At 43.9% G+C, this 14,814-nt stretch overlaps 1 protein-coding gene across 3 annotated transcripts in view; it reads left to right on the top strand.

Annotated features, from left to right (window-relative positions):
• Positions 1 to 14,814, top strand: part of kcc (solute carrier family 12 member kcc) — a 1,104,173-nt gene that overhangs the window by 939,911 nt on the left and 149,448 nt on the right. For all 3 annotated transcript variants that reach the window (XM_080276408.1, XM_080276407.1, XM_080276406.1), the window contains one exon: positions 2,508 to 2,639. In XM_080276408.1, coding sequence (XP_080132534.1) covers positions 2,508 to 2,639 — 132 coding nt within the window. The remainder of the gene's footprint in view (positions 1 to 2,507; positions 2,640 to 14,814) is intronic.

Here is a 14,814-nt window from a genome sequence, read left to right as displayed (position 1 = left end):
TTGGGGGAGTGGATTTTCTGACCACCACTTGGTGGAGGTGAGAATCAAAGTCCAGATGAAGTGGAGAGATAGAAGAAAGGAAGGACAGGAGGAAATAGTTCATGCAAGGAGGGTGGAAAGGTTACATGAGGATGAAAAAAAGGCAGTATATAAGAGAGAAGTGGAGTGATTGGGTTAATATGGATTGGAGCAGATGAGGGACATGGAAGGTGTGAGCAAGATATTCACAGAAGAAATCTGTGCTGCATGTGAGGTGGTATGTGGGGTGAAGAGAAGACGAATGGGGGTGCAGGGAACAGCATGATGGAATGAAGAGGTGAGAAAGGCTGTAGCACAAAAGAAGAAAGCATATAGTGAATGGATGGGAAACAGGGGCGTGGAAGAAGTTGAGAGATGGAAGAGAGAGTTATAAGTAGAGAGGAGAGAGAGGTGAAAAGATTAGTAAGAGAGTAAGAACAGAGTGGATGAGGAATTTGGAAGGAATGTGAGTGTAAAGTGGAGGGAATGTAAGAAAATGTTTTGGAAAGAGGTGAATAGAGTTAGACAGGTTGTCAGAGAAGTTAGCTGGGGAGTGAGAGATAAAAACAGTTGATTACGAGTGGAGATGGGAGAATAAGTGAACAGATGGAGAGAACACTCTAAGGAACTGATGAACATAGAGAAGGAAAGTAATGTGAGTATAAGTGGCTGGGAAATGGCTGGGAGACAGAGGGATGTGAGAAGAGAGGAAAAAATCAGTAGGATGGAAGTTGTGGAAGCAATGAAGAAAGTCAAAATAAGGAAATCCCCAGGAATTGATGGAATGTGTGGTGAAATGGTGAAGCATTAGGGAGAGTTAGTAGTAGAATGGATGTGGAAGATGTGCAGATTGGCCTGGGAGGAAGGTAGAGTCCCGGAGGATTGGAAGTCAGGTATAATTATTCCTTTACACTAAGGAAAAGGGGAAAAAGAGGTGTGTGGTAATCATAGGGGCATTTGTCTTCTTCTTGTAATAGGAAAAGTATATGGTAGGATACTTATTGACAGAATTAGGGAAGTAACAGAGGAATTAGTTGGAGAAGAACAGGGAGGTTTTAGGAAGGGAAGAGGTTGTGTAGATCAGATATTCATTCGTAGATCTTTAGTGAAAAAGTTTCTAGAGAAGGTAAAGGAGTTGTATGCGACCTTCATGGATTTGGAGAAAGCATATGACAGGGTGGATAGTCAAGGATTGTGGAAAGTATTAAGAATATATGGAGTAGATGGGAAGTTACTGAATGCCATGTAGAGTATGTATGAGGATGCTAAGGCTACAGTGCATGTGAATAGTGAACTGGGTGAGTTTTTCTGTTTGAAGGTTTGACTGAAACAGGGATGTGTAATGTCTCCATGGTTATTCAGTCTGTATATGGATGGGGTGATAAAAGAGATACAAGTTCGGGCAGTGGATGTTGGAGCAGCCCTAATGAGAGAGGGTAGTGTTTGGAAACTCCCTGTACTGTTGTTTGGAGATAATACTGTGTTGTTAAGTGAAGACCAAGGGGAGCTGCAAGGCATTGTGGATGAGTTTGGGAGAGTATGTAGTAAACGGAATCTAAAGGTGAATGTAGGGAAGAGTAAAGTTATGGTCTTTGAGAGAAGTGAAGTCAGTGAATGTACAGTGAGGTTGGATGAGGAGGAAATGGAAAATGTGAGTGCATTTAAGTACTTGGGTAGTGTGATGAGTAAGGATGGAAGTTTAGAGGGTGAAGTGCTTGAAAGGGTACAACGAGGAAGAAAGATTGCTGGTTCCTTGAAAGCAGTGATAAGAAACAGGGAAGTGAGCATGGAAGTGAAAAAGTTACTACATGACAATATTGTGATACCAACTCTTGACATATGGAAGTGAAGATTGGACATTGTTGGAGGGACAGAAGTCAAGAGTGAGAGCAGTGGAGATGGGTTATTTGAGAAGAGCATGTGGAGTCACATGGAGAGACAGACTGACAAATGAGGAAGTGAAGGAGCATTGTAGTGTGGATGTGTTAGGAGAAACACATTGAGGTGGTTTGGCCATGTGGAGAGGATGGAGAGTGAGAGACTGATGATGAGAGTGTATGTGAGTGAGATGGAGGGGGAGAGAGGGAGGGGGAGGCCAAAGTTGAGGTGGAGGGATGGAGTGGAGAGGTATATGAGAGAGGGGGGTGTGAGCTGGGAGCAGGGCAATGAAATGGCGGGGGACAGGGTGACATGGAGGCGATTTGTTTGTGGCCACCCCTTACGGGATTGAGGCGTCTGGCAATAGATTGATAGATAGATTTTTCTCTCACAATATCTTCAACCCTCATGTCCAGTACTGAGGCTGTGCCTCTTTATTTGTACATACCCACCTCTTCCTCTTTACCCTAACATACAGCCTCTTTCCTCTTTACCCTAACATACAACTCCTTCCTCTTTACCTCTACATGTCAACATCCTCCATACCCCTACATATCAGATTCTGCCGCTTCAGCCCTACTTAACCACTACTTACCAGCTTCTGTGTACAGGTGTGGAAGAACTGCAAGATGCGCATTTTCACAGTGGCGCAGCTGGAGGACAATAGTATCCAGATGAAGAAGGACCTCAAGACTTTTCTTTACCATCTCCGTATTGAGGCCGAGGTTGATGTGGTTGAACTGGTAAGTGATAGATAGTGATGTAAAGCTGTTGAAAGGGTAGTAGTTGATGTATAGTTATACACATGTATTGGCAGGTAAAATTTTTTATTGTTGGGCTAATGGTTAGAATTAACCTATTGGAATAATAGTCTTGCACAATTTTGATCAACGGGAGGTGGTGAGTTCCTCAATCTTGTAATGCCATGAAGGGGAGCAGGATAGATATCTCCCCTTGATGCACTGGACTGCAGTAGTGTAGCCTCATGCCTTTACACCTTGAAGGGGATAAAATGAGATTAGCTCCTGCTGTCTAATTTTTTTAGACTGCTGCTGGGGATGGGACTGATTAACATGAGTATCTTTGTACTGCAGGTATGCTGTGTAAGAGTGGGTCATGAAACTGTACAACAACAGCAACAGTTCTTCTAACCCCTTCAGTCTGATGATGTATATTTTATTATATTCTTGCTATCTACAGACAGGGCTGGCCCAAGCCTATTTGGCGCCCTTAGCAAGACTGCAGCTGCCCCGCTCCCCCATTGTGCTTACCTTTGCCTACAAAATTATTACAATGCCAAGTACACCATTGCAGGTCCGCAGTTTACTCCAGGCCCTATTGTACGCAGTACTAATAAAACGTGAATTTTTTGCTGGCATCGTAGCTACATACCCAGTGCTACAAGGTTTTTCATACATAGTTACTAATGCTATTTTATTTTTTTGCTGATGCATGTATTATAGATTTTTTAGATAAAATATACCAGTTGAATTATGATTTATGGTTTATTAGTTTAATGAACAAAGACAGTTGAATTTTAGGTTTATTTTACAAGCTGTAATCCAAATTTAATCAAATAGAGGAAGACATCATACAACACAAAACGGTAATTCTCTGAAACTCACAAAAATATAGTCATATTTTCATATATATTATAATCTGACTCACCTTGACTTTCTTGCACCAAATTCATCAATCACATCATCATATGTTAATTGTCTGGACACTTCATGATTCACACTAATAATAGGCGGCCCACTTAGACATTCTTGCACCATTGTAGACCTCAAGTACGTTTTTATCAGCTTTAGTTTAGCAAAGCTCCTCCTCAGAGCTACCCACCTGTTGGGAAATTTTTCAGTCAGCCTCTTTCGTGCAGGAAGGTTAGGAGATCCATGGTTGTCATGTTGCTTGGTGGCAAATCTGGAAAACTTTGCAGTTCCATTGCCAGTTCCCTACCATCAGTGTCTGAGTGTCCTTCAGAGGTAAGAGTGTTGCTGAGGATTTGACAGTGATCTACAATGTCATCTTTAGACATGCTTGTAAAGCTTAAGAGTATCCCAATTTTTTCATTCACTTCTCCTAGGGTCTTAAACCTCTCACCAAGCTAGGAATTGACAGTGTCCACTGCTATATTAAAAAATGTAGTCGCCATTCTCTTGAATGCATCATTGACAGGCTCTCTGCACACACTGTTGCTCTGTCTCGTTTGTTTTAGCATTGTGTCAACATTCATCTTTTCACAGATTTCCTTTGAAGTAGTCTGTACATTAGCAAAACCTGTATTTCTGTAGGAAACAAGAGAATTTCTAGTCTTGCAAAGCTAATCCACAATCACACCAAGCTGCATAGAGGTTGACTGCAATAGTTTATTCACATGCTGAATTTTGTTAAGTACAATATGTATATCATACCACACAACTGAGCAAATGATAAAATAGTACAATCCCACTTCTGCTAATAGATGAGCTTCAACGTTAACCCCTTCTTTACCGACCCCTCCCCCCAATGTAAACACTACGTTTACCTCCCATACCGACCTGATAGCTCCCTCTTCCGTAGTGTGAGGGGTAGTGTATATTTTTTGCCACGTCAAAACTATTCACTCTTTGTGATTTATTTGTATACTGATGATCACATAAATCCAGCATGATGTTGGTAGTAAAAAAAATTATAAAATAAGTCATTACGATATATAAGTTTACATATCTTATGCTGAAGTACTGTTACCCAGGTAACTAATGTACAAACTGACTTGAAAAAAATGTCCTGCACAGATGGATGGTTTATTTATTTACCTTGTAAGCTGGGCATGAAGTATGTGGACACATGTGATGGTGATGGCGATCTTGACCCACTTGTTGCCGAGAGTGCTGCGTCACTAAGCTCGCTACTAATTTCCTCCTCCTCCTCCCTGACATCAGCCTCGCTATCATTTTCGGGATCACAGTCATCTACTGACACATCAGACACTGCTGCATCATCATCTGATACATCTAAATAAGTATCCTCATGAGGAATAAACTCGTCACTATCTGAATCCACCAGAGACGCCATGAGAGAAAAATATCCTGTACACCCTCTCTCTTGGTCAAGTGCGTGGTAACTGACTCTATCAGGCAGGCCAAGGGGTGTAAATTTTTCCGTATGTCAGCAGAAAATATAGTACGATATCTGTAGTAGAAATTATAAATAAAATAATGATTGGTCTAAAAGAGGTTACATCACAGATGAGTAAGCAGGCCATTGGTGCCACAGCAACTCAGTCATGACTTATCTTATGATGTCAGAATTCATCAGAACTTCGTCACAGTCTTTGTTGTCAAAACACACAGGTGTTGCTAACACGAGGTCCTCAGAAACAGCCTTACCGGGCTACCCTGAGGCCCATAAGCTGCCATTCATTAGAGGGTGTACCAACGTACCACGGTAGCGGTTCCAGTATCTCATGGGTGTTTACAGGTGATGTACGGGGGTACATCAAAACACATTTTTGGTAAAGAAGGGGTTAATGACAGGGTCATAGGCAGATACACTGAGCTTCAGAAGCGCTTCTCTTATTTGCCCAGGTTGATATCTGACTGCCTTCACTTGGCTTTCCCATGTGGTGTCTGACCAAGATTTCAGAGTAGTTTTGACATAGTTTAAAAGAACATTCCACCTCTGAGTGGAGGCCAGGAACAATGTAAGTACAGTAATTTCATTAAATACCCAAAGAAACCAGTGGCATATGGAGAGCTCTTGACAGCATCAGCTGCCATCATATTTAAACTATGGGCACCACACACGACAAACATGGCCCTTGAGTTCTGTTGAAGAGGTCTAGCTTGAACACCTTTGGTGTTTCCTCTCATAATAGCTTTATTATTGTAAGACTGGACTCTACAGTCTTCAGAAGAGATGTTTAGTTTCTATAGTCATTTTAGAATGAAGCATGATAAACTCATCCCTGTTGACTTGTTTGCCTCAAGGAACCCTATGAAATGTTCCTTTATTGTTGGCTTGTCTTCAAGGGCCACTCTCTTGATTACGATGGCAAGTTGTTCTCTTTGACTCAGATCAGGGGTACAGTCTACAGCATTAGAAAAATATTTTGATGCTTTGATCTCTTCCACTATTCTCTCAGTTATCTTCACACTGATAATGTTTATTAGTTCATTTTGGCTTGTTTGGCCAAGATAATGAATGCAAATGCCTGCATTACTTTCAACTCTGTTTAAATGACTCATCATTGCTGGGTCAGATTTAACCAAAAGCTCCACTTCCTTGAGAAATTGCCATCATCTCGGCAGTTAAGTGTTTCAGTTGACCTTCTTAAAGCATTATTTCTTTTAGCTAAAGACTGAATGATTGCCACTAATCTAGTAAAGACTTGACGCCACCCGTTCCTCTCAGCCATTATCAGTTCCGTCTCTTGTCTGTCTTTTGTTTTTCTTCATACGTGATTGACCTCCAGTTCCTTCCATGTTGCCATGTTTTTAGTGTGTTCTGTGCTATTTTCATGTATATTTAGCAGATGGTTTGCATTTTTCCAGTCACTGATTCCTTTTTCAGCCACTCTAACACATTTCCTAGAAAACATTTTACAACAAAAGCAGAAAAGACTGTCCTTTTTCTTTGAATACATTAGCCTGCTTCTTTTTATCTTTTTCTCCATTTACTGAGATTTGATAAAAATAATCACAATGACATCTTCCATCCTTTTTTGGAAACATGAAACTTGGTTCAACCTAGTAAGGTTCTCTTCGAACAAATTCTGCTCTTTCTTCAGCCACTCTAACACATTTCCTAGAAAACATTTTACAACAGAAGCAGATACTCTAACACATTTCCTAGAAAACATTTTACAACAGAAGCAGAAAAGACTTCATTTTCCATTTAATACATTAGCCAGCTTCATTCTATCTTTTCTCCATTTACTAAGATCGGTAAAAATAATCGTGATGACCTGTTTTTGGAAATATGAAACTTGGTTCAACCTGGAAAAGTTCTCTTCGAACAAACTCTGTTTTTTCCCAATTAGGTATTAAGGACAGCCAGTCAGCAGGGTTGACAGGTGCAGCCTTGGCCATGCCATACTCTAATGAATCTTCAAGCTTTGAAAATGACAAAGAAGGTTGTGGAGAAAATAAGACGGCTGGCTGTGCAGAGATTGAAAGCTGCTGGGAGGGTTGCACTGAATCCACTGGCTGTGCAGAGGTCAAAAGGAGCTGGGAGGGTGGCACTGAATCCACTGGCTGTGCAGAGGTCAAAAGGAGCTGGGAAGTTGGCACTGTATCCACTGGCTGTGCAGAGGTCAAAAGGAGCTGGGAGGGTGGGACTGCATCCACTGGCTGTGCAGAAGTTAAAGGGAGCTGGGTGGGTGGCACTGTATCTAATGGCTGCACAGAGGTTGAAGGAAGCTGGGAGGGTGGCACTGCATCCACTGGCTGTGCAGAAGTCAAAGGGAGCTGGGTGGGTGGCACTGTATCTAATGGCTGCGCAGAGGTTGAAGGAAGCTGGGAGGGTGGCACTGCATCCACTGGCTGTGCAGAAGTCAAAGGGAGCTGGGTGAGTGGCACTGTATCTACTGGCTGTGCAGAAATCAAAGGGAGCTGGGAGGGTGGCATTGTATCCACTGGCTGTGCAGAGGTCAAAGGGAGCTGGGAGGATGGCACTGTATCCACTGGCTGTGCAGAGGTTGAAAGGAGCTGGGGGGGTGGCACTGTAACCACTGGCTGTGCAGAGACCGAAGGAAGCTGGGAGGGTGGCACTGTGTCTACTGGCTGCGCAGAGATCAAAGGGAGTTGGGAGGTAGCGGTGTATCCACTGGCTGTGTAGAGGTCAAAAGCTGAGAGGGTGCCACTGTATCAATGTGCTGTGCAGAGGCTGAAGGAAGCCAGGAGGTTGGCACTGAATCCACCGGCTGTGCAGAGGTCAAAAGGAGCTGGGAGGGTGGCACTGTATCTACCGGCTGCACAGAGGTTGAAGGAAGCTGGGAGGGTGGCACTGTATCCACTGGCCATGCAGAGGTCAAATGGAGCTGGGAGGGTGGCACTGTATCCACTTGCTGTGCAGAGGCTGAAGGAAGCCAGGAGGTTGGCACTGTATCCTCTGGCTGTGCAGAGATTAAAGGGAGCTGGGAGGGTGGCACTGTATCCAGTGTCTGTGCAGAGGTCAAAAGGAGCTGGGAGAGTGGCACTGCATCCACTGGGTGTGCAGAGGTCAAAGGGAGCTGGGAGGGTGGCACTGTATCCACTTGCTGTGCAGAGGCTGAAGGAAGCCAGGAGGTTGGCACTGTATCCTCTGGCTGTGTAGAGATCGAAGGGAGCTAGGAGGGTGGCACTATATCCACTGCTTGTGCAGAGGTGGGCTTGCAGTCGGCAGCAACTTCTTGAGTCTCACAGTTTCCAGGAGGAGGGAGGGATAAATATTTCAAAAGTGCATCTGGAAGAGATAGAAATATATAGGCTGCTAGTACTAGCCCATGATGATTCACACAAAACTGAAGCAAATGCAAACCTACTGTTAAACAAAAACATGTAAGCAACTTGCTCAGTAAAATTATGCAAGAAAAACAATCTCCACCTGCAACACTAGTCCCATGCACCATTACACTAAAAAAATTTGGTTTGCCCCAAAATAAACATTATATAAAGACCCTGTCTATAAACTGTCATAAAGTAGACTGTAGCACCAGTCGAGCAGAGCAGTATTCCCAAGGTGGATGGAAAGCTGATGACAGGGAGAGCTGGAGCTCCTGTTTCATCAGCTCTCGGGACTAGTTCCCAACAATCTCCCTTTGCTGAACTTTTTCAGTGTCTCGGTAACACAGATAGTAGGCCAGCATGCTCTCCAATACAAGTTTCTCTAACTATCAACACCAAACTACATACACAGTACACACTACACTTCCTTTTCCAAAATTTAAAAATAAATAATCATGGGTTGGAATCACACAGCCTCGGAGTCCCCGGTGGGGGGACCATAAATGCCCCCACCTTCCATCCCCCTCCCGGAGACGACTCGAGCTGCTAGAAGCCACTGTCTGACTCACTACTTCTTCATTTCTGCATCATTCACTGCCTTTCCTCTAACTTTTGCTCTGTTGAGCACCATCTCTCTTCCTCTAAACCTCACCTTCTTTTCCTAACTGAAACTCAGCTGTCTGAGGCAAATGACAGCAAACCTTTTCTGTATCCTCCTACTTTCTCTTTACTCATTTCAAACCCAAAGGTGGCTGTTGTGTATATGTACTCAACGACTTATCTTTCTCTCATGTTCCTGAACTCGACTCTTCTGAAATCTGTCCACTCTGTCTTCGGCTTTCCTGTCATTCTCTTACTAAATATATCTGCGCTGTTTACTTATCCCCTAATTCCGCAGACAATAAAAAATTCTTTGACTATCTTACATCTATGATGGAACATATTCTATCCTTTTCTCCTTTCTCTGAAATCTCAATCCTAGGATATTCCAATGTTCACCACCACCTTTGGCTCTCCTCTCCTTTCACTGATCCACCTGGTGAACAAGCCTACACCTTTTCTGTCCTTAATGACCTAGAGCAGCTTGTACAGCACCATACCCATATCCATGACTGCCTTGGAGAGAGCTCCAACATACTTGACCTCTTCCTTACAACTAATCCTTCTGCTTACACTGTTAATCTTTTCTCTCCATTGGGCTCCTCCGACCACAACCTTATCACCTTAACCTGTCCCATTGCTTCGGTACGGCCTGTGGACCCTGCAAAGAAACGTCGTCTGTGTGTCACGAGTCGGCACGTTCTCGATTTAAATAAACTCGTGACATTGAATTTGGTGGGAAACCGCGAATTCTAGTAGAATCCCAATATGTACCACTCAGTCAGCCGCCACGTATTCACCCGATCAGGAGTGTTTTCAGAACCATTTTTCACTGTTTCATAAGTGATCATCTTAGTGCGTGACATTAGCACCTCCGCTGAGTGATTTATTGTGAGTGCGTATCACTCACACTAAATTCGTTAAGCCGTTACCAAGTGCGGCCCGCTCTCACCTCTCTCTCTCACAATTTGAACTTAGTCAGGATTTGAGTGTCGTGAAGAAGTTCAGGGAGCTCTTGCCTCTCCTGACATTGAGGGGGCTCTCCCTTCAGTCTTTGTATGCAGCGTGTGTTAGGAGTGTAATGCTGTATGGCAGTGAGACCTGGGCAGTGAAGGAGGAAGACATTCGCTGGCTCAGACGTACAGAAATGACAATGATTAGGTGGATGTGCAGTGCGTCCCTGCGTCCAAGGCCTGGAGGGGCTGGGTTTACAATGGAAGAGTTGAGAGGTAGGATGGGACTGGAGTGTATTGGTGTTGTGATGAGGAGAGGTAGATTGAGGTGGTTTGGACATGTGGAGAGGATGGGGGATGATAGTTGGGTGAGGAAGGTGAGAAGTGTTAATATTGGGGGTGGGGTTATGAGGGGTAGACCGAGAAAGACATGGGACGAGGTCATTAAGTGTGACCTTAGGGTTAAGGGACTGAACAGGGAGGCTGCAATGGATCGTGCAGCATGGAGAGCCGCCATTAGGTGACCAAGGCCGACACATGCAAGCATGTTGGAGCCTTTAAAAACGAAAAACGAAAACGTAAGCAGGTTCGATTGAGCCGCCGCTGTTGTCCAGCGAGTTCCTGAATTTCCACCTAGTGTGAGCCGGTGAGAGGCTTGGCGTGTGCAGCGTCCTTCCTCAGCAGTGACGCCCAGTCCATTTTGCTTAGCCCACCCTCTGACCAGTATTTTTCTTTCGTATTTTCCTAGGCTTAAGAGTTTAGTTTTTGAGTGAGCGAGTGAGTGCGATCTTATTTTGAATTCATTTTGAAATGTAACGTAAATTTATTTCATTGTAATCAGTAAATTTACAGTTCTTTTCTTTTGAACTTAATGTAATGTAAACTCGTGTTTTATTTCTCCATTAAGCTTATTTTAGTTATAGCTCCTAGTTTGCATAAACGCTTTGCATTATTCACAACTGATACTTAGGCCTGTCCTTTTTATTAACTTAAATCCGTTGTGCCATCTAGGAGTTAATTGCACCAGCAAGAACCTGTTTATCATTAATAGCATTAGTTATTGATTGTCAGGGGTGGAGTCACTTTCTCCAGAGGCCAACAGTACTAATAAACAGCACATGTGAGTAATTAGTCTCTGCTGTGTACTGTTGAGAAAGTTTATAAATTCTTGTCCTTAGAGAATCGGCGAAGTAAGCCGGAATAAAGTAATCATTGCCTGATTTTCACAAGTCAGTTCTTTATCGTGTTCTCAAGTATTATTGAATATTATTCTTTAATATTGCATAATCCTAAAAACCCCGTGACATTTGGCGACCTCATTCCAGGATATTAACTCCTAGCTCTAAAGTTTTTCATGAGATAATACTCACTCACTCATACTTAGGTATTTATCATTAAAGTCTGTAGGCACTATCCTACTGGTGATATTGATTCAGTTCTATTAATTTACGTAATGGTTTTCGCAGTCGGTTGTTTGTTTAATTTTCTTTCTATACCAGTTTAATTAGATAAAACTGGTCACCACTAACCTGTGCCTGTACAGTAATCCTTCCAATATCCGATGTAATAGAGCAAAAGACATGTCCGTATAGTGATCCTGTCCGGATATTGGGCCCCAGCCTCCTGGACTTGTACTTATGGACCCTAACTCAGAAAAACACCTATACAACTCCCTCTGGACATGCATTGCACCTATTTAAGACCCAAATCACACCAATAAGGGACATAAAAGACTGAAATAAATGCAAAAGAACCATAAAATGAGGTTTTAGAGGTGAGTTTATACAATATTAAACATTCTGGGTACTTACAAGTCCCTGGCTCCTGGATTGGTTTGAACCGCCAGTTTGCAGTCCTCAGTTAATCCTCTGCACTCTAAATTCTAATTTCTTAACACTGCACAACACTGTAAATTCCCGTGTGTTCTAGTGGTGAGGTATTGCAGTTTATTCACTGTTTATTCACAAAAAACAAGCACCTGTGGCTTGCACGCTTTAAGCATCTGCTCTCGATCGGAGTTTGGCTGTGACTGTTGATGATGACGGGGTAACAGAGTTGCCAGATCGCAACGGCCACATTACCAATCTCCTCAACTTTCATTACCAAATTTAACTTTTCATTTCGTAATTCGTAAAGCTAGCGTTTATTCTTCACTAATTATATATACAAGTGGAAATACATGTAATCACTCTCCTTATAATTAACACTATGTTGATTATTTTCACGCTATGTAGGGTAGCAGATTAATCAGAGAGAGCAAACAATCCACCATCTCCATCCTGTGTATCCTCATACATGTGAAAAATCCATTTGGTAATGCATTATTCTGATTCATTACCAAACGAATTTTTGATTACCAAATTGGCCCACACTTGGTAATGAAAAATACCAAATTGCAACCCTGACAGGGGAGGGGGGAGGGGGAGGAAGGAAGGGCTGAAGGGACCATGGTGTAACAGCTGTTCGGCGTCACGCGGCAATTTCGAATTACGGGAGGGAAAAACGTCAGATTTTTTTCGAATTTTTTGCGGTTTTTGGCCCATTTTGGGAACATTGGATCTCGGGACGATTATGTCCGGTTAGTGGGGATGTTCGGATATTGGGCGTTCGGATATTAGAGGGATTACTGTATTCTTTATTCTCGATTATTGGCATTTTTCTCTGCAAAATTGCAGTCAGTACTGAGTCGCTAGTTCACTTAGATTGAGTTAGCATCATGGCTGCCATCGTCTATGTACAGGAAGCTAGAGATATGGGGCTTAGCGACCCTGAAAAAATTCAAAACTACGTCCTCTCACGGTTTGATTACGAGCAACAACGTGAGAAAGATGCTCGTGAAGAATGCGAAAGAGAACGTGAACACGAGCGAAAACAATGCAAGGATCGTGAGAGAGAACGTGAACACGAGTGACAGCTACGCGAATACAAGCAAAAACAACGCGAACTCGACTTAGAACACGAGCGAAAACAACGCGAACTCGAGTTAGAACAAGAGCGAGAACAACGCGAATACGAGCGAGAACAACGTGAGAGAGAACGTCAACTCGAGTTAGAACAACAAGAGAGAGAACGTGAATACGAGCGAAAACAATGAGAACACGAACGTGCCGAGCGAGAAGCACTCGAAAAACATGAATTTGAAATGTTGGAGCTCAAGCGAGATTCCTTGGCTTCAGACACATCTGGTGCAGCTGGCCCAAGCTCCACGAGCGCTATCCCTGCACATATTATGGCGACCCCACACATCAAGCTTCCCCCATACAAGGAAGGCGAGTGAATCGAGCCATACATAGCTCGTTTTGAAGACATGGCTCAACTTTACCAGCTGGATGATGCAGCTAAACGGCTTCAGTTTCTTAGGCTGTTTGAGGGCCCTGCCTTCGATATTCTCCACAGAATTCGTGGAGACAATCTCACATATGAGATGTTGAAGGCCGCACTCGTCAAAGCGCACGGTCTCACAGTTGACGACGCCAAGAGTCAGTTCATGAGGGCGCGTTTACTGGAAAAAGAGACTGCCGTTCAGTTTCTTGACCGGCTTACTGCTTACTTAGATGAGTGAATGGAGAAGGTCAATTATCCCCTCACGCGAGAAAGGAGTTTCAGATGAAACTCCTTCCACGCGTGAGGGGATAATTGACCTTATGCTGCGCACGCAACTAGAAAAGTCATGACCTACTGAACTTATGGCTCAGCTTAAGATGTGCCAGGTAAGAGATGCCAGCCAAATGGTGAAGAAGGCTGATGCATTCTTCACTGCATGCGGGTATCAAACTCGCAAGCATCATACCTGGAACCGGAAAGCTGATGAATCTGGGAAACCGTCTCAGACTGAACCCCAGCAACAAGGCTGTTCTCAGAATAATGGCCAAGGTCCAAACCGCAGAGGAAGGACCAGGGGCAAAGCACTCAAAAGCCTGAGTGGAAGAGGTACAACAGGTACCCTAACCAGCACCAGTATCAGCCATGCAATCGACCGACGGGACAAACCTTTTCAGCACCAGCCCCAGTGTATTGGAAGCAGAAGGCGAATGCAGCCCTCTTGCCACAACAACCATACAGTGGTGCCAACCCCACCAGTACGGGTACTTCCCCACAGTTCACTAGTCCCACGGCGACAATGAACACTCCTCTACAGGAGGCCAATGCTCTGTCTCCCCAGACAGTGAGTACAACCCCTCAAGCATCAAGTTCTCAGGGCACTATGTTTGCCACATCATTTATTCAGCAGCCTAATCAGTGGCTAGCTGCTTCCTCCACAGGCCCTCCCACAGGTGACAGTGCCTTCCTTGTTCAGCCAGGGTTTATGGGAGACATTCCTGTGAAGGTCCTGAGAGACAATGGGTCCTCAGGTTGCTCTGTCAGGCAGAGTCTAGTTCGGCCTGAGCAGTATACAGGTCGACAGATCCAAGCTAACCTTATTGATGGATCAGTGAGATTGTTCCCTGAGGCACGTATCCAGGTGGCATCTCCATTTTATACTGGTACGACAGTCGCAGTTGTCATGCCAGAACCTTTATTTGACCTTATCATAGGCAATATTCCCGGTGCCTAGTATAGTTGCACTGAAGATGATGCTACTCAGACTTCGGCTACAGTAACACGAGCCATGGCTGAGGCTCCAAACTGTGTCACCCCGGTGACCATTGAATCGCCGCAAGATCTGATGTGTAGCCAAGTTGTTGTTCAAGAACAACACTCTGACCCGACACTTGCTGCCGTGCGAAAGAAACAAAAGGGTAGAGTGATAAAGTATTCACGGGGAGGTCAAGCCAAGTTCCTTCGTAAACAAGGACGGCTGTACCATGAGTCACGAACACCCCAGGGTGAGGTTCGACTGCAGTTTGTCGTTCCCACAAAGTACCGCCAAGCAGTGTTAGAATGGGGTCATTGTTCAG

This window comes from Coenobita brevimanus, chromosome 65 (assembly GCF_032717465.1).
Source record: "Coenobita brevimanus isolate Jiangsu-jjx chromosome 65, ASM3271746v2, whole genome shotgun sequence".
NCBI classification, from domain to species: Eukaryota; Metazoa; Arthropoda; class Malacostraca; order Decapoda; family Coenobitidae; genus Coenobita; species Coenobita brevimanus.
The sequence above is the reverse complement of the archived record's forward strand: the minus strand, read 5'-3'. Positions and strand labels throughout refer to the sequence as shown.